Source organism: Protomyctophum parallelum (assembly GCF_964188405.1).
Source record: "Protomyctophum parallelum genome assembly, chromosome: 7".
NCBI lineage: Eukaryota > Metazoa > Chordata > Actinopteri > Myctophiformes > Myctophidae > Protomyctophum > Protomyctophum parallelum.
The window spans coordinates 31,833,182-31,854,313 of record NC_139705.1 but is presented as its reverse complement, the minus strand read 5'-3'; the positions used below and the strand labels follow the sequence as shown (position 1 = coordinate 31,854,313).

The 21,132-nt window shown below is 41.2% G+C and overlaps 1 protein-coding gene across 1 annotated transcript in view; it reads left to right on the top strand.

Annotated features, from left to right (window-relative positions):
• ajap1 (adherens junctions associated protein 1) overlaps positions 1-19,321 on the top strand; it is a gene marked incomplete at both ends in the record, with an annotated part of 90,860 nt that extends 71,539 nt beyond the window's left edge. The window contains 3 exons of the mRNA XM_083770102.1: positions 17,952-18,039; positions 18,486-18,728; positions 19,249-19,321. Coding sequence (XP_083626228.1) covers positions 17,952-18,039; positions 18,486-18,728; positions 19,249-19,321 — 404 coding nt within the window. The remainder of the gene's footprint in view (positions 1-17,951; positions 18,040-18,485; positions 18,729-19,248) is intronic.
• Between the last annotated feature and the right edge of the window lie 1,811 nt (positions 19,322-21,132).

Below are 21,132 nucleotides of genomic sequence, written 5' to 3'. Positions count from 1 at the left end.
TCAGAGGCGGGAAAGACATCAGAGTCCCAATACATGTCCCCACTTTAAGTCATATTTGTCCGTCCTATTCAGCAACCTGTATGACAGTCGCTCGTAAGCGGGCAATTGTCCCAGCGAGCCATCCCAGAGGGACGGTGCAGGTGCAGATGGATTTTTCCAGTCCTTTACCAACAGCCTCCTACCTGTTAAAATCACAGTCGTGGGATGGCTTGGTGCTTACAACTGTACTTTGCTGCCCCAACCCTGTGGAATGCCCTCCCTAAGGCACTCAGAGATGCCCCCACCCTTCAAACTTTCAAAACCACCCTCAAAACCCACCTCTTCAAAATTGCCTCCCTAGCTAACCCTTTTCATTGTCTTTTTGTTCTTTTAGCTTTTAGTGTTTTTTTTCCTTTTTTCTAATAAAGTTTTTATTTGTTGTTACCTCTTTAAAGCCCTCCCCCCATGTAAAGCGTCTTTGGGTACTCAGAAAAGCGCTATATAAGTTTGAGATATTATTATTTATACTGTAAAGTGTCCTTGGGCAAGATGTTGAATCGCCTATTAAATGTCATCCCCAAAAGTGTCCTTGTTGGCAAGCATGTGTTTTGGCTTTGATCATTCAATTTTAATACAGCGTCTGGAGCACTGGATAGGCCTGTCTGGTACGGCCCTGTCCTGGTTCTCCTCCTACCTATCAAACAGAAGTTACTTTGTCAATCTAGCCGAGTTTGACTCAGACAAACACGACATCAGTTCCGGTGTTCCACAGGGCTCGATTCTTGGTCCTCTGCTGTTCTCCTTGTACATTCTGCCATTGGGCGAACTCATTACCAATCACGGAGTCAATTTTCATTTCTATGCTGATGATACCCAACTATATCTTTCTGTGGCCCCAGACGATCCCTGTGCTTTAGACCCGCTGTTGACCTGTCTGTCTAGCATCAAATGTTGGATGAGTGAGAACTTTCTCAAGCTAAATGAGGATAAGACAGAAGTTCTCATAATCGGTTCTAGCGAGCAGAAATAATCAATAATAAGCAGACTTGGCAACCTGACTGTAGAAAGTAACAGTACAGTAAAGAACCTGGGGGTTATTATTGATTCTGAATTGAATTTTAATTCACACATTAATCATGTTACCAAGATTGCCTTTTTTCACCTTAGAAATATTGCACGAATCAGAGCCTATTTGTCCTTGGACGATGCAAAAACGCTAATCCACGCCTTTGTTTTTTCTCGGCTTGACTACTGCAATGCGCTCTTGTCAGGACTGCCTAAGAAAACAACTGACAGACTACAACTTGTCCAAAATGCAGCAGCTAGAGTTGTAACTAGAACTTAGATGAGAAAACATATTACTCCAGTTTTGGCATCACTGCACTGGCTTCCTGTTGTTTTTAGGATTGATTTTAAAATTATTTTACTTGTCTATAAAGCTCTCAATGGTCTCGCACCTCCCTACCTACTTGACTGCCTGCCTAAATATGTCCCAAACCGGCCCCTAAGGTCGTCCACTGCTGGCCTGCTCACTTTGCCTAAAAAAATGGCAACTAAAAAATACGGGGAAGCAGCTTTTTGCTTCTACGGGCCGTCGGCATGTACCTTCGTCAGGCAGCCTCTGTAGACATTTTTAAAGCTCAGCTTAAGACCCACCTCTACAACATTGCTTTTAAGTGATCTTTATTTTTTTTATTTTTTTATTCTGCTTGTTTTTAATGTCGTTGCCTTATTTTATCTGTTCTTATCTTTGTACCATTGTCCTATTGTTTTAACTGCTTGCCTGTTTTAATGCCGTTTTGTTTTGCTTTTATAATCTTTTCTGCTCTGTAAAGCACTTTGAGCTACATTTATGTATGAAAGGTGCTATATAAATAAAGTTTATTATTATTATTATTATTATTATTAATAAATAAAAAATTATCTTTGTGATGACAGCCAAAATGGTGCTTAACACATTTAGTACAGAAAGTGCCTTCAAAATAAAGGCTATAGAGTGGAAGAGTTGTCTGATCGCTTTTACTTTGAAAGCCATGAAACAGGAAACACTTGCCTAAAAAAGTTGACTTTACAAAGGGACCTCACATCCCCGATCATCTTAATATATTGTTTTACGCTCCAAAAATCGTTCATATTTTGCGGGAGAGACGGATGAGGAGCAGAAATGAAGCGCCAGCATATCGATCCATTCATCACCACGGAGAGCGCCCTGGATTAGGAGATACAAGTCATTCTTTCCGCCGCGCTAACATGGGAGTCAATGACAAGCTAATAGTTGCACTGAGCACATAGAATCTGTTAATGAGCATTCTTAACCCTAGAACACTAAGCACAGGTGATTTTCACCCGGACAATTATATTTTTGTGATTTTCATAATGTTGCTGATATGTCTGAGGTGGGTGGGTGTTTCAGTGCCTTCATGGTGCTCAGTGACATCATAGAACGTAGGTTTGTTTCCCTGCCCACATCCGTGTTTTTTTCTATAGGCAGGTGTACGGGTGAATGTTTAGTGATAGAGAAAAAAACCCATACACTCACAATGGTCTTTTTTTTGCCATGTATTGCTGTTTTACTTACATTTATATTTTCATGAGAAATAGTTTTTATGGAATATTTTACATTGGGTAAAATATACCCAAGTTTAGTGATGATGTGACAAAAAGGATGTTTAGTGTTCTAGGGTTAAGAAGAGAGCTCAGTAAAATGGTGGGCACTCACTGGGCAGTCTAACGTCTATGCTAATTAGCCGGGCCGGACCGGGCCGGGCCTGATCAGTTAGGACCAGGCCTTAATTTTCAGGCCCGTTGAGATACTGCTGTGAATGTGAATACAGTGGTGGACAAAGAACTAAAATGTTTTACTTCAGTAAAAGTATCAATACTGCAATCTAAATGTACTGTAGTAAAAATAAAAAAGTAAGGAATTCTAAATTTACTTGAGTGAAAGTACAAACATATTGGTATAAAAATTTACCAAAAGTAAAAGTACTCATTATGCAGAATGTCCCATTTCAAGTTATGAAATTGTGAAGTGGTTAGTGTATGTTTTGTAATAATAATCAAAATCTACAAAGTAACTAGTAACTAAAGTTTTCAAATAATGTAGTGGAGTAAAAGTAAAATATTTACCTCTGAGATGTAGTGGAGTAAAAGCATTGGAAATTGGAAATACTCACGTAAAGTACAAATACCTCAAAAGTGTACTTAAGTACAGTACTTAAGTAAAGTTAATATACTTGGTTGGTGGTTAATATACTTGGTGTGGTTTAACGTGATTATTGCCACGACAGTGATGCGGTCAGGAACGAGACGTAGTCGAGTTCCGCAAGCATCACTGAACCCTAGAGTGTAATATTGCAATTATACAGTTACAGTTTTTACCCTAAAAAAATAAGAAAATCGCTGAAAAAATATTTTTTTTAATGACAGATGTAGTCACTACGACCACAAATGTCCCAAGAAACTAGCTAGACTAGCCACCGAGTTTGCTAGCGCTCTGGGGAAACAGAGAAGCTGATTTTTTTGTTTTGATTAGGTGGTGAATTGTGCTGGTTTATCCCAGGGGGGCAGTCAGCCAGATATTTCGTGAAGCCTCATTTGAAATCGGTAGTTCATATAATGGCCTGTTGTGGCGCTGGACCGGACCCAAAAAGCCCCATAGCTCCATAGAGGCCCATGTATTTTGGCCCAACTTCACCTAGACTGTATTACCTTAATAAACATGGTCATGAATACTTTCTTCTTCCAGTCACTAGTTTAAAGTCTCATTTCTAATGTCATAATATTCTTTTTGGAAAATTATGGTCCCATTAATTAAAAATATGACCATAAAGAAAAAAAAACATCGCGTATGTTCTGAGGGGCGTGGCTACCATTACAGTCTATGATCGGGATTCCCCTCCCACTCGAGTCAAAATAAAAACCAACGGAGAAGAAGGGGGGAAGTCCCGCCTCGTTGTCTGGACAGCCAATGACCAGCTGGTATACAAAACGGAGCCAGCCAATGGCCAGCTGGTACCAAAGATGGCGACTTACATCAGGAATTAGCATATTATTACAGGCTTCATTTTACGTTCATGTTAGACCCGGGGAACGCTTTGTCCATATTTTTTACAGTCTATGGTTTATCCATGGCTAGAAGGCCGTTTCAACCAATCAGATTGCTTCCTCGAAACGACCTGTGGTATAATTATAGTTACTTTCCACCACTGGGTTAATAATACCTCCCATGGCCTGGGCGGTGGCTCAGCGGTCCAGGCATCTTGTCTGGTATTCCAGTCTGGCAGTGTGCCGCGGGTTCGACTCCTGATCTCGACGGCCTTTACTGCATGTCACTCCCCCATCTCTCTCCCCATTTCCTGTCAGCCTACTGTCTGTCCCTCTATAAATAAAATAAAGGTGAAAGCCGCAAAAAACATTAATTTAAAAATAATAATAATACCTCCAATGGATGTTGTGACCATGCATCTCCAGTGCAGCTATATTTGTTATGTCTCGTTAAGAGTCCACGGGGCTCAGGTGTGTACGTTCAGGACCACCAAACACACCTCATAGCTGTAACTCACTGTGATTCACATTTCACCATGCACGCTGCAGCAAGCTGCCATAAATGATTGTACATCATTATAATGTGTGTGCATGCGTGTGTGTGTGTACAGTATGTATGTGCGTGCGTGTATGTGCGATTGTGCATGCGAGTGCACACAGCCCATTACAGTACCTTTATGAGGTATTGACGTTCATACAAGGCAGTGTTGGTTGTTTGTGATGGTACATCATAGCTCCTGCTGTTGAACTGGATCTTGCAGCGCTTTTTTTCACCATTAAGTGGGACTCATTTGTGATTATAGCTCCTGCTGAGGCATTGCCTGTTGAAAGTGTTCCTTTCACCATCCGTGCGTGCGTGCGTGCGATGCGTGTGTGGCGCGGGCAAGCACGTCCTCCAGATGCTTCCATTGGTTCCTGGTGATTGTGGTGCGAGTATAGCCAGCGCTCCACCTGTCTCGTCACCACCAGGGCAGATGGAGCTGTCAGCGTCATTATGGATATTATGATGAGACTAAAGCCATGATGAGGAGAGCTGCCGCTCATCATAACTCAGTACTAATTAGACCAGTGGTTCACAACCCTTTCAGGCCGGGACGCCCCCAAAATAATCATATTTGAGCATGGGATCGACCCCCCACCCTGAGAAGCACCTGGACGTGTAGCAGTTGAGGTATTACATTTAGTTTGATAAATATTGTGAACATAGCATAACATATCAAAGCTCTCGGTCGATCGGCAGCTCCGTGTTCAATTGGCTTTCCCTTCAGCCGCAATGCATGGATAAACAGAAAGGTGGGGGCTGGAGCATTTCTAGTCCTTTTTATGAGACTTACAGTTCAGATCGCACTGGATGAACAAAGCGACCGTGTTTAGTGGCTCAATAGCAAGTCCCAGTGACCACGCGTCTAAAATATGAATGCCTAAAATATGAATGCCTGACCACCTCCGCCATTGCTGTTTTTGGGGAGCCGGTCTTCTTCTACGACCAAATAGAACGGTGAACAATCACTACTGCCATCTAGCGGTCTATGAGTTAAAAGTATTTAAATGGCCACTTCACTGTCATCTGGGGACCCACCCTAAAATCATGTGGGGAGACCCCCTGCGGGTCCCGACCCACATGTTGAGAACCAGTGGGCATTGGTTCCCAACCTTTTTATACTGAAGTACCTCACTAACCACCTCAGAAAATACAAAAAAAAACCCAATCCACCATAGTGAGCCTTCTGGCAAGTGCAATATCCCCTAACCTTTCCCCCCCATATGCTGCTATAAGGACTCCTGTTGTGCAATATCCGTCTCTCTATGAGCTAATGGTGCTTTTTAATTTATTTGTTTTTAAAAGTGGATTTGAGATTTTAGTAGTATTTTAGTTCTCTTTTAAGTAGTATACTAAAAGCCAGTGAAACGACATTTTGTTCTCTTATGCATTTTATGTATCTGCTGAATGACAATAAAGTTATCCATCTATCATCTACTGTATAATAACTGATGTTAAAATACAGGAGTGCATACTTGCCACTTTTGTTCCATTCCTAAGCCAATATAATGCTGCTGCTCTGACAAAACTCTGTCTAACCTCTAATCAGCACAACTGATGATATTTCTAATGTGATTATTCCGTTCTCAAATCTTCTGTTAACGGCTAGGTGTGCTGTCATGCTCATTTCAGCATGGCAATGAGAAAATCTATTTCAACCAATTGCTTTGGTCAGAAGAACTACCTGTAGTAATATTTCAATATTTTTACCCCCCCTCTGTACCACCAGAGGGGGGGCTCAAGTACCACCAGTGGTAGTACCAGTGGTTGGGAACCAGGGGTTCTCAACGTTTTTGGCCGGGGAACCCCAGAAATGCTTTGGCAATGTCTCGGACCCCCGCCCCGCCCCTCCCGACCCCCAATATAAATTGGCTTCAAACAATAACCTTAATAATAGACAATACACCATGAATAAATACTGAAACCAGATATAATCATTAGGGAAGGTGCATGCATGTACTATGTGTAAACTCTTCATTTCCATTTTCCAGCCATTCAGTTGCAAAAACCCACGGGTTGAGAACCCCTGGGTTAGACGACCTGGAATTCACAGGGTTAAACACCAGCCGTGGCGTGGAGTAATAAGCAGAAAGAAAGCCCCCGAGGCCGCATGCCGACCAGTGAATACATAATGCAGACTTGAAAAACGCATCATATGGCCTCCTCCAAGTGGAGGGGTTGAGGGGTAAAGTGATAACTGGAGGGGGGGAGGAGTGAAAGGTGATAATCTAATTGATAACCGGAAGGGGGGAGGAGTGAAAGGTGATAATCTCTGCCCAAATAGCACGCATCCTATAGATTTATGGAGGCAGTGATAATTGGCACGATGCGATCGGGGGGCAAAGGAAGCTTCACGAGGGGTTATAAACGAACAGCTGAGTAAATAAGTAAGACCGACACACACATGACACAACCACTCCAGAGCTAAATGATGAGCACATGTAAAATGTATGCTAAGTGCTCAAGTGAGGCATGATGGGATCTATTTTTAAACAAGCAAGCAAACACCCAAACGCCATATACATTCACATTGTGACCCTGCTGTACGTGGGAGATGTACTTGGTAGAGGCGTTGGATGGAACGGAGCATATTCTCTGTGGAGAGAGAGAGAGAGAGAGAGAGAGAGAGAGAGAGAGAGAGAGAGAGAAAAGAGAGACACAGAGAGACACAGAGAGAACCACTTTTCCCCAGCGGTTACCATGGCAATCTAATAATCTCGCCGTTCCTGCTCTATATTGACTCTCAATAAAGCGGGTAAAATAAATAAATAAATGAATCTCCTTTCCTCCACCGTTAAATCTGGACTTAAATGCTGATGCCTGGTGACAGCCATGCAGAGTCAAGTCAATCAGTTTGCCTGATTTACAGGAAACTCAGCCAAGGAGAGACGGAGGGGCCTTGGCAGAGGAGAGCAGATGCTGCCTCACTTTATTCCCTGCTCTCAGCACTCTTTCGTCATGCCTTGACACATCCTCCTGGAGGGAAAAGCTATGTGCAGTCGTTGGCTGAGAAGAATATCTATTATTTGTCCATCAAAGGAATACGTACTGTAGCGCACGGTTTTGCTTTCATCACTTTTTTTAAAGTGACATTTGAGGCTTTTTTGGGAGGCTTTTTTAATGTTTAATTAGCAGTGATGAGTGACATAATTTGCCGGTAGAGAATGAAAGAGCGAATTCTCCAATGACTTGGAGAATACATTGTGGGCCTGTCTCAAATCCTCAATAGTGCAAATTTGTGACAGTACGTACTGTATATAAAAATAGCCACCGTCATCAACATGATTTGAATTTACTTGCTCATTTCCAAAATGTTCTTCCTTTTTTTGCCTGGGAGTCTTGGCCTGCACCAATAGAGCTCAGTCTAAAAACCTTTACTTCATGAGTTTGCCACCTTGACTGACTGGATTATGCAGCTAGCGATGAGTTTTTGACACCAGTTAAAAAGTCATATTGAATATTTGTCTGTGATCTATCCCTCTTACATTGCCTTTCACTCCCTTGGTCTCTCAGCTCTCTCTCTCTCTCTCTCTCAAACACTCTCAGCGCCCACTTCTTCAGGAAGTGTTCAGATTGCCCAGAGACTCAGTGGAAATCAGCCTAGATTGACACTTTGACACTACCGTTAATTGGCAATCACTAGCCATCAGCGGGCCACCTTTGACAGCAGTGCTCCTGTCTGTCTGTCTGTCTGTCTCTCACTGTGCGTGTGTGTGTGTCAGGGATGGTCTCACTGCTTGGCAGGCAGTCGTCTGCACACTTCCCAGATGTGTAGTGTAATGCATTACAAATGAAATGGACAGGTTTGAATCATTTGACCCTGTGAACTCTTGTGTGCTTATAGATCGGCTCCCCACAGATCAGCTGCACCTAATTCTCTTTTGTACACATTCCTCATTTTGTTCACCACTGCCTTGAACTGGCTTCTGTTACAAAGCTAAAACAACTTATGCAGTGCAAGCGCCAATGGTATTAATAATGGTGGAAGGCAATTGAGAAGCGAAGCAACAAGAGCTGTGATATGAAAGGACATTTACTCATGCAGGCAAATTTTCATACAGCTCCAGGATACATTATTTATAATAATAATAATAAACTTTATTTATATAGCACCTTTCATACATAAATGTAGCTCAAAGTGCTTTACAGGGCAGAAAAGATAATAAAAACAAAAGCAAAACAAAACAGCATTAAAACAGGCATGCAGTTAAAATACAATAGCGCAGTGTCAAATCAGGAGAAGGCAGTGGTACAAAGATAAGAACAGATAAAGCAAGGCAACGACATTAAAAGAAACAAGCAGTAATAAAATACAGTGAGAACATGAATAATAAAAAATAAATAAAAGATCACTTAAAAGCAATGTTGTAGAGGTGGGTCTTGAGCTGAGCTTTAAAAATGTCTACAGAGGCTGCCTGACGAAGGTACAATGGGAGCTTGTTCCATGCCGACGGCCCATAGAAGCAAAAAGCTGCTTCCCCGTATTTTTTTGTTGCCATTTTTTTAGGCAAAGCGAGCAGGGGCCTATTTCACGAAACTTGGATTAACTAATCCAGGATTTAGGCCAAAGCCAGGCTTTTTAAATCCTGATCTTTACAGCCTGGTTTATTCCGTTCCACTAAAGCCAAGCGAGGCTCAGAATTGGTGGATTTGGCGAGCCGGGATCAGCAAGCCTGGCTTAATAGACAGTCTGGCTTTTTGTCTCTAGACCCCTTATGTGGATCACAGATTTACTGATCCTTCTTCTTCATGCGGTATTATGGCAGTTTGCATCCTTAATAGTTGCATTACAGCCCCCTTCTGTATATCTCATTATCTTTACTAATCTATTCAAGACTTACTGATACAAGGACTTAAGCTTCTAAAATAAATACTGCTGCTGAACATACTCTCAATAGTGGATAGACTGAATGATTAACTACCCCAAATATATAGTTTACATTTTACCACTACTATTAACTTAAAACAGAATTCTTAATATTGTAAGCATAATGATATTGTCGCATTGTGATATTTGGCCATAACTCCCTCCTCTGAGGGAGCTACCTTTGGGGAAGGGGGTTGTTGTCCAGACAGGTCCGGGTCATGGGTTCATGTAGCATGCCAAAGTTTGTGCTATTGCCATTGAGAATGCATTGGGCGTTTAAGTTAAATAACTCAGAAACTACAAAACATTTCAAAGTAAAAAGTTCCAGCATGTGTCTCCACAGTAAGCTGAATTTTACAAAGTGTGAATGGAGTTTCTAGGTGAAAGTGATTTTTTTAAGTGCCACTATCTGCCTATAAATGTCTCAAATTTGAAAGCACTATATTTCTAAAAAGATGAAACATTTCAAAGATTCCTTTTCAGGCACACATGTCCACCGTAGGATGAACCTAAATAGGTTTGAATGGGGTTTCTAGGTGTAAGTATGTAGGACTAGTAGTGGGTGAAACGTTACAATGGTAATATGTTGTAAAACAATGAGTAATGGTAATATTTAGTGGTTTTCACTTTTACAAAAAAAAATTATAATAATATAATATAATATAATAATTCTTCTTAACCGTGCACTTGCACGACAGCAAACCTATTCATGGGGAACATTCACCAAAAGCAGCTGATCTACAAGCTCACAAGCTGTCATGATGTTGTGCAGCCTATATATTTTGGTTATTTGATTTTATATAGTGCTTAAATTAGTCCTTTAATGCAGACCGATACAAATAAGGCAACATAAACCCATAATAATTGAATACATCTGGAAAACATCATTGGTTTGTGATCAGTTTGACTGCTTAATGAACAGTAAAGACATCAGGATTAGGTTAAACCAGGCTGTTAGCCTGGTCCGGAGCAGGCTAAGTCCAAAGCATTAGTTTCCATGGTAACTTATGTAGCATCACTTTCATGAAACCGAATCAAGCCTCAACATATCCAGGTTAACTGGTTAAGTTAATCTGGCAAGATCAACCAGCTTTCATGAAACCGGTTAAGCACTGATCCAGGATATATTAAGCCAGGATATGTGTTAAAGCCCGGCTTAATCTCTAATCCAAGTTTCGTGAAATAGGCCCCAGGCCAGCAGTGGAAGACCTTAGGGGCCGGTTTGGGACATATTTAGGCAGGCAGTCATGTAGGTAGGAAGGTGCGAGACCATTGAGAGCTTTATAGACAAGTAAAATCATTTAAAAATCAATCCTAAAAACAACCGGAAGCCAGTGCAGTGATGCCAAAACTGGGGTAATATGTTCTCTCATCTTAGTTCTAGTTAAAACTCTAGCTGCTGCATTTTGGACAAGTTGTAGTCTGTCAGTTGTTTTCTTAGGCAGTCCTGAAAAGAGTGCATTGCAGTAGTCAAGCCGGGAAAAAACAAAGGCGTGGATTAGCGTTTTAGCATCGTCCAAGGACAAATAGGCTCTGATTCGTGCAATATTTCTAAGGTGAAAAAAGGCAATCTTGGTAACATGATTAATGTGTGAATTAAAATTCAATTCAGAATCAATAATAACCCCCAGGTTCTTTACTGTACTGTTACTTTCTACAGTCAGGTTGCCAAGTCTGCTTATTATTGATTCTTTCTGCTCGCTAGAACCGATTATGAGAACTTCTGTCTTATCCTCATTTAGCTTGAGAAAGTTCTCACTCATCCAACATTTGATGCTAGACAGACAGGTCAACAGTGGGTCTAAAGCACAGGGATCATGTTGTGCCAAAATGCAGGGCATCTGCCGCATCTCTATATGGAGGTCTTATTAAAAGTAGACCGCGCAAGAGATTTCATTAGTCCGCCATGCATGCTTTCCTGTGATATATTCATCAGTGTCATAACCATGGAGGTGGAAAACTCATTTATTTCTCTCTGGGAGTTTTGCTAGGGCTAAAATCATGCTGGCACAGCGGCCAAAGGCTCTCTATACCTCTCCTCCCCTCTCTTGTCTCTTTTCCACCTCGCACTCTCACATGTCATCCTTACACTTGACGAAAATAAACCATTTTTATTATGTTATTTTAACAAAGCGACGCGGTTTCACAACAAAGTGAAGCTTTACTATATTTTCTGTCCCTCCTGTGGTATGATGATGCAAATCCTACCCTAGATCCTCTAAAGCAAGGTGACTCCAGAGGTGATCGTTCAGCCTGGCTGCCAGAATGCAATGAGTCTGAGGCGACCGAGCCAAATGTTGCTCCATCCACCTGGCAGTCGTAACTGGGAAACTGGCCTAGCTGCCTCCTCTCGCAGATTTGTCAGCCCAGGTCATTAACTCCCACCACTCTAATGCACTGCCCCAAGAAATTAGGTTATAATGGACTAAAAGTTGGGAGGTCTTGCACGACTACACCTCTCTTTGTGAGCTTCATTTATTCCACAGCCCAAACCCACCCCACCCCCCAAAAAAATGTTAAATCCTTGCCCTGAGAACTGCCCGCCTTTCACACTGACATGGACATGAAATGAAATGTATTCTCAGAGGAGACGTCAGCTATGATCAAGGTCAAGGGCGGGCTGTATCATCCCTGAACTGGGAGAGAAGTTAATTTTATAAACCCACGCTTTCAACTTGCAGCCTTTATGCGAGCTAGAGAGGAAGGGTGGGGATGTCAATTGACTCTCCTGATAAGTTAATTTGCTTTTTCGCGGCGGCAAGGGACTAGAATTGTGAGAAAGAGGCGTGGCCTTCGGCGAGCCCACCATAGATATCATTAATCCAATGCTGAACTGGCTCACCTCTGGTGTTGAAACCCCTGCCTGACTGGAGTTCATTATCCCAGTGCACAGTGCATACGTCGGTGTCCTTTTTTTTTATTTAGATTTTTTTTATAACAGCTCATTTTGTGTCATCCCAAAGATAAATTGGCCCGTATCAGCGACTGTGGCAGCTGGGCTGATAGAGAAGTGAGATGTATGGGGCCCGCGAGACCCCTTTCATCGTGCCGTTTTTTTCTTTTTTTTCCTTCCCGCCACATGTCACCTGCTGCTGCAGTGCGTACTGTCATCCCCCCCAAGCGCATGTATCACTTCTCTCACCCACACACGTACCGTACACGTTACAATACGCTGTACCGAAAGGCTGTTTGAGGATTACACTCCCCTCCAGCAAAAAAGTGAGGTACAATGCGCTGTACCGAACGGCTGTTTGAGGATTACACTCCCCTCCAGCAAAAAAGTGAGGGATCAGCTCTCACGGGGGTTTAAACAAAAAAACAAAAAACAATGCCGCGTTTTGCACTGCAGATTAGTGCGGCGGAATAATGCAAGCAAGTGCATAGACATCTGCTAGTCCAACATCTGCTGTTGCAACAGCAAGATCCCTCAAGTGGAAGCTCACTTGAAGAATTTATATTAGCATTCATTAAGGCTTAAGTGTAACTGCTATTTGGGACCATCAACTACTCCCATAAAATCTGAAAACTTGGCTTTGCTTTGACTGTAAAATCACTATAACCTTTGGGTATTGGCTTGTTCTGTTGCTATGAATATAGGGCTGGGTGCAATAACCGCAATACCGCCATACCGCCGGTATGTAACGCATACCGCGGTATCGGGTTCATTACCGCGGTTAAAATATATATATATATATATATATATATATATTTTTTTTTTTTATGAAATGAAAAGTGTATCATAATAAACAGTGACGCTCAGTCAGTCTAATCATGCCAGCAACACAACAACACCAGAGGGAGTTAAAAAAAAACATGTGCAACCCAGATTCGGCACAAACAAGGATTGATTGATTGATTAAAATATTTATTAACAGTTTGCAGAATTACACTACATTTCAAGCACAACTCAATACAAAGACTGTTAACTGTGAGTGGACACTTGTTTACAAGAGGGTCCACCTAAATTCATTTCACTCCTATGCCACAAAAATGTGGAACGCCCTACCAACTGTCATTAAGATGTGAATCCCTTGACTCCACCACCCCTTTCCCCCCCTCACTGTATACGTTTTCCCCCTTTTTACCTCCTTTATGATGATTTCCTGTTTTTGGCTTTATAGAAGTGCATAGTGTACAAAATGATATGATGAATTGAAAATGGTGGACCCTCTTGTAAACAAGTGTAATGCTTTATGGCAGGGGTATTCAATTAGATTAGGCCTCCTATGTGACACAGACCGAGTAGAAAGAAACGTGCCATTTTATCATGACTATTAGTGAGGACCTATTATATGAAGATAGGTTCAAAAGTGGTCCTTTAATGATTACCGTCATTATGGTAATCTCACAATTAATATCGCACACACCATACCTGTAACTTTTATTAGCCCTCTTATTATTCCCCCCCAAAAAAAAAAAAAAAATTATGGGGGCCGGCAATAACCGCGGTAATAAAAATCCCATACCGCCCCAGCCCTATATGAATATACATTATATTTTTCCTTGGTCTAGGACTGTGGTTTTCAACCAATTAGCGTGAATTCCAGTAGTGTCCATTTTGTCGACTAAAACTATGGCGAAACATGTTCGTTGACTATCGTTTTACACTGAGGAAAACTGAATAAAAACTAGATGAAAACTAAGCTGTGATGACTAAAACTAAGACTAAATATGTTGACAAATAAAAACAAATAAATGTTAGGAAGGGACTAGTGGACAAGAGATCCAGTATAAGTAAAATACTAATTTTAGAAGTCATTTTACACTTCAATCAGTCGTTATGACGGCATCAAGCCTGCCGAAATACAATACATTTTAGTCGACTAAATCAACTGTAGATTTAGTCGAATAAAATGTTATGATATTTAGTCGACAAAAACATTCCAGGTGACGAAAATGTGACTAAAACGAAATTAAAGCTATTCACTAAATAACAAATGTGCTGTGATGGTGAGATCTGATCTGAAGTCTGCACATCAATTTCAGCTCCCAATAATTCTTTACTTTAAAGGTGGGAACTATACCTTTGGCGTTATCAGATCTGATCTGATAACGCCAAATGTATTTTTGGAATTCACGTAGAGAACACTTTTAGCACTTAATTCTGTGTAGAACATTCAGTGCATAAAAGTAGTATTATCACCTCTCCCACTTGAAACCAGTATTATACTTCTGGATAACATACCCACACAAGAATAATATGTGCATGGCAGTACCAGGGGCGGCATTAAGGCTCATTCATAGTCTGGATTTTCGGTGGTGAGCTGACCACCGGAGCTGAAATAACGTTGAGCGGTGGTGAGTAAAAACAGAGAGAAGGGCTGGGGTGGTGGTTTGCTCTTCACCGCGGCTCGTGACGTCATGTTGTAGTTCGGTGGTCACCTCACCACCGAAAATCCAGACTATGAATGAGCCTTTAGGAATCTGAAGACTAAATATGAGGCCCCCCCATATTCAGTATATACAATGACATAATTATTCTGTTGATACAGGTGTATTGATGATACAAATAGTTTTGACAATATCGCGCACAGCCATTACTCTCGACAATTACGCAGCAACACCTCTCCTCATCCTGTCGTCCCTTCACAATAAAGTGCATTTTTGTTCTTGCTAAAAGGCGTAGTGAAATAAGTTTTTCACACTTTTAGACCATATCCGTGGTCATCATATGGGCATACCTAACAATGGATGCCCAAAAAAATGGACAAATTCTCATTTCTGTGTGTTTTTATATCAAAATTCCATACTAATATTTTTTAATTACTTCCTGAAAACGTGCTGCGTGTTGACGTGTAGAGATACACATCGATAACAGCCGATGTGGTCTAAAAGTGTGAAAAACTTATTTTTCATTTCACTACGCCTTTAACCAGTTTGATTCCCATACGTTGTCCTCCTCCTCCACAGCTGGAGTTGATTAAAGAACTACTCCTTTTTTAATCTCATTCAAGATGACATCCAGACAATGTATTACTTGTTTTAAACATAATCATCACGCTAAAATATGTATATAGGTTGTGTATGTTAGAAATAATCAGTGTCACTTTGTTTACAAACGAAATTCACGCGCAGTAAGTCACAGATTTTGAGACCCCATAGCCTGGAGGGATGCGAAATAAAATATCCACCATTTCCGTTTCCCTACACCTTTAATGTAAATCGCTCTGGATTAAGAGCGTCTGCTAAATTGTAAATTGTAATTGTCTTCCCCTTTACCCATGCAATGCAGCACATTTTACCCAGATTATTACCAGAAAATATGTGTAACTTAAAAGTGTAGTCGTGAAACGGAAACGGTGGGCTCTGAAGTTTCTGAACCAATCAGAGCGTTGCATCCCTTCAGGCGATGGGACGGATGTGGTCTACACCTTTAACATCGTGGGAAGGAGAAAGGCAGCGAGCGAGCGAGCGAGAGAGAGAGGGCCAAGGGTGACGGGGGTTGACTTTCTATTCAAAACATTACATGGGGAATATCCTGGCTGGGAAAAACGAACTATGTGACACTCTTCTCCCCCACAAGGTACCATTGAGCAGGCTTTTGAACTGGCTAATAGCATAAGGCCATGCTGTCGCTGGCTGTGTCCACAGAACAAAGGGGAAGTATAGTGCGTGGCAGTAGAAAAGTCTCCAGGTAGAGACTAGTGACAGCACTGAAAGATGGAGTGCCGTGATTATTTTCCACCCTAAAACAGTTTTAGGGTCAGTTGTTATTATTAGATAAGAGGAAGAATTTTGTCAAAAAAGTGTACAGTTTTTGTTAACATGTTGTTTTTGTGGCCAACCAGTTCATCAAGTAGCCTATGCCTGGTTTGCCTGGTGGGTGGTGATGGGTGGTGATCCACCTTAACTGAAGCCGCACCCACAGCTGATAAAGGGAGATGGGTTGATATTATGATCACTGTTTTTCATTGGCATGTTTGACTGTCAAGGTTTCAACCTCCAGGAAGAAACTCTAAATATAAAGGGCAGACATCATTGCACATAACAACCACTGCAAGGGGTCTAATGAAGTACTGTCACCTCATAAACACATGAAAAACTGGAAAAAAAAACAAATATCATGGCACCCCATCTTTAAGTGGCGACTGGCTGCTCACAATCCTGTCACTCCAGAGCTTGTGTGTATAGCATTACTCCACTACTTTGCTTTCAACCAGCCAGGTATATTCAGTATATATTATTGGTGTAACGATATAGTAACTGCATCGACAAATAGATTTTATCTATATCGAAATGTAAACAACATATCGAATTGTTTGACTTTGTATCGTAACGTATCATTTTGCATTATTGCATCAATACTAAGTACTATTTAGCAATTTTAAGAAGAAAATATTTACTTTTTCATTCAATATCGCTACACTTGGTCTATCAATAAATGTGTGTATTATTATTCTCTGTGTTCATGTCAAGGTACGGGTTTGTCGAGCTGTGTTCAAATATAATGCCTATGTATTTTCCAGAGAATCACTGTGTTTACTTATTTATATCCATTTTAACTTAAAACAGAACTATCCACTTTCACACAGATTTAATTTCTTTGCTAAATATTTACTGATTTTATTGAATTTAATGATTCATTGAATCGTATCGTATCGCCATAATTATATTAACCAATATCATCCATGTATCGTATCGTCAACCATGCATCGCGATATGTATCGTATCGCTGTTAAATTGTATCGTTACACCCCTAGTATACAGTATACACACACACACGCATGCATGCACAATGCCATGTCTAAAATAGGGTGGTGAAAGACAGACAGACAGACAGACAGACAGACAGACCCCCTTGTGACAAAAATGTGGCACGGTTGAAAGATTCATCTAATTCAGATACCTTTCATTTCAGAATGCCAAGACAGATAAAACAGGCTTTCAAATCCTGTGAATGACCTCGTTTCACTTTCACAGTCGAATAGCTTTGCTGGTGTCGATCTCTATTCGAACTGCATAAAAGCTTAAAAGACTGGGATCCTACAGTACATTGAGGTGCACAGGATGACCCAGCCAGAGCATTTATAACATAATCACGATCCATAGCTCCTCTGTGCTTCACCTCTCCGGTCTTTCTACAATATCCTTTACTTGTTTCCTACTAATAAAATCAACAAATTCCGCAAATTACTGCAAGATATAGACCTCGTACACAGCACAGTATGGTCATAATTTACATCTGTGCAACTATGAATTCAAATACGTTTATTTCGCCTCAAGTTTTAGATGGAGTTAAAGTAGTTAAGGGGAAACTTGGACCATGGAAATCCATTATGCCGACGCTTGGCTATGCTTTAATAGAATAATTCATGTTGCGTTTAAATTATGAATAGCCGTGGGTGTGATCTCCATGAATGTTCATGAAAAAAAGAAAAATCAGCTTGTCTTCCACAATGTGGGCACTGTTCATTGTGTTCAACCCTGTGATCCTTGCATGGATGTATGGCATGATGTTCCTTAATTTACTCTCTCTCTGTCTCTCTGTCTCTCTCTCCTCTCTCTCTCTCTCTGCAGGTTTGGCAATTCACCAGATAATCACAATCACTGTGTCTCTCATCATGGTTATCGCAGCCTTGATCACAACTCTAGTCCTTAAAAACTGGTAGGAAAGATTCCTTACCTTACCATCAATTTTGTAATTAAAAAGGGAACAAAACCCTATAGGCAAGTTTTGTGAGATATTGCAGCCAGGAAGCAAAAAACTAAACACTACAAAAACAAAATAACAATAAGTATCAGTGTGATAAGATGTGTGTGCCGACGTGATTGTGTCAAATGCCAGCATGCCACTTCGTCAAGCTCGACCTGCTCTACAAAGTGTCTTGAGGTAACTTGTTTGACGAAGATGGTGATGACTTGGCACTATATAAATCAAATGAATTGATATGGCCAATCAATTATTTGAATGTTTTAATGACAGTAAACTCACAAAGGGTTTTAGAGCCCCTTTAAACCTTGTACTGCCTTGCACGGTGCCAGGGCGACAGGCCTTGAGGTGCACGGTACGATTTTATGTTTGTTTCTTGTCTTTGGTACGTGTTTTTGTAGCTGTGCACAGTCGGCGAATGGCCGTCACAATAGCCATCAGCGTAAGATTCACCAGCAGGAGGAGAGCTGCCAGAACCTGACAGACTTCACGCCTGCCCGGGTTCCCAGCAAGGTGGACATCTTCACTGCCTACAATGACAGCCTGCAGTGCTCGCACGAGTGCGTGCGGACCGCCGTCCCCATCTACACAGATGAGATGATCCAGCAGACACCCGTCTACAAAACAGCTTATAATGGAAATAGGTAAACTGTACGAGACTTCATGCACATGAACCCTATGATCGTCCATATTTTGGGACAAAGAGTCAGATCTACAAATTGCACTATTCACGAATAGAGAAAATAACCTCAAATGGATAAAATGTTGCAAGCAAGTGTTCTTATTGTAATATGTTTCATTGGTTGAATAACCGCAGACAGGTGGGGTAGCATGTCATGATGTCAAAATAGCATATCTACGAGCAATGCAACGATTGGTGAGCTTGTAGATGCACTTGTTCCTGGAACAAGATATTTTCAGATAGGTGCCGGCGGACGATTTCATATGAATTTTAGCATCCTTGACATGAAATAGTTTGAGCACTACTGATATAGAAACATAGGTTTTTCAGAAAACTTTAATAGAATCTGGTCTCATTCCTAAATGGATTAAAAATAATAAATAGTACGGAGATACAAGATGTTTAGCCTGACAGTGTCGATATCCTCTATTGATCTAGGCTTTTTTTTTGCATGTCTTACACACTGCTCTTGACTTCCACAGACCTTCTCCCACTGAAAGGCAACTCATCCCTGTGGCCTTTGTGTCAGAGAAATGGTTCGAGATCTCCTGCTGACCGGCTGAAGGCTTCGCTCACCATGCTGTGGGTGGAAAAATACTTCCCGAATTCATGCTCTGGTGGGTACTGTGCCACTTTCTCCCTCCGCAAATCATCGTGTGAGCCACATGCAGCCACCTAAATCCCTGCAGTGACGCTGCCCCAGTTTGGGAATAGAAGGGAGCTTGGCATATGTTTGTTGTTTCTGCCATGATTATGCATTATTGCATCTTCCGTGCTGTTGCAATATGATTGAGAGGAGAATTTAGGCCCAATTCCTTGCAGTACCACTAAGGGTAATTATTGTGATAAGGTAATTCTGCATTCCTGTGCTTGTAAGATGTCTACTGGCAGTGCAAGTTTATAGGAAATAATATCATGGATACTTAAATTGCCACCCTCATTCCAGCAGCAATGGAATATCGCTTTGAGCATTTCGATAGGTAAAGGGGCACTTTCACTTGACTTTCACTATATTTTTATGCACGGTTGATATATGCTAGAGCGGGCCCCATTTGAAATTCAAAGCGTGAAAGTTAAACACATGCTCCAGCCCCACAGCGTGGCTGGAAGCCCAGAGGGAAGCACAAAGTCTGCTATTGACCCAGATTTTTAAAGGAGAAGAATGGCTGCGAGGTAGCATACTGAGAGGACAGTGCCAAACCATCGTCTGGACTCACACATATTAGTCTCAGTCAGCCCAGCACTCCACAGTCTGTTCATGCTCTTAAAAGACAAAGAGACACAATTATTATGAATGGCATACCTGCACTGTAAAACCCTGACGGTTACTCCAGAGCCATAGAGTAAGACAGAGTTAGGCAAACTCTGTTCACTTCATGGGGCCAGTCCAATGGCGGCTCTTCTACACAGACTTCTATTGAATGGGGACAACGAATGGGGACAACCGGAAGTTTACGGAATGCATTGGAGTTTTGATTGATTGAAATATTTATTAACAGTTTGTAGAATTTACAGTACATTTTAAGCACAAACTCAATACAAAGACTGTCAACTGTGAGTGGACGACCCAATTAAGCATTACACTTGTTTACAACAGGGTCCACATTGTTCAATTCATCAAAACATTTAAAGACGTACAAACATTTAGAGACATACAAATCAAGTCTATGGGCTCGCGCGAGTACATGAACCACGTGACAGGGCTGTTTTCTGCCCCCTCAATATCGCAACTCTTCTATTAGATGGCTCTGGGTTAGTCTTAACTCCGATTGTGAAAATGTATCCTTGCAGGTCCATTCTTACTCTCTGAGTTGAATGAACCCTCAGGATTTTGCTGTCTAATACACTTTGTTCTCGTTAGCTAGAATTTCATTTAACCACGTTAACCATGACATCCCTATATTGGGCATGTTATTATAGATGTAATTTAAAACCCCTGTCCACATATCCCACGGTGTGGTTTAATTTCTCAGAAAACAATTTCTGTTCAATAAATGTACATGTAAATGTTTCTCCCCTCCCACCCCCCCCCCCCCCCAATAAATGTCCCTAAAGCTGGACACTACAGGAGTTTTAAAATCTTGAACAATTTTCCTCACACAATTCAATTTCAATTCAAAGGACTTTATTGGCATTACATTGCCAAAGCAGAAAGCACAATACAACAATACAGCAATACAAAAGTTATGTACATTTGAAAGTCAGAATCTTCTATGTACCAAGATCACTGGATGCAGGTATATTGCAGGAATATACACAATGATTAGTCTTTAGGGTGGTTGTGTTCCGTTTGATATCCTTCTCCTATCACAGCAACTCACAAATCTTGCTGCATGTGTTAATTTGCAACTTTGCACATTGTTGTA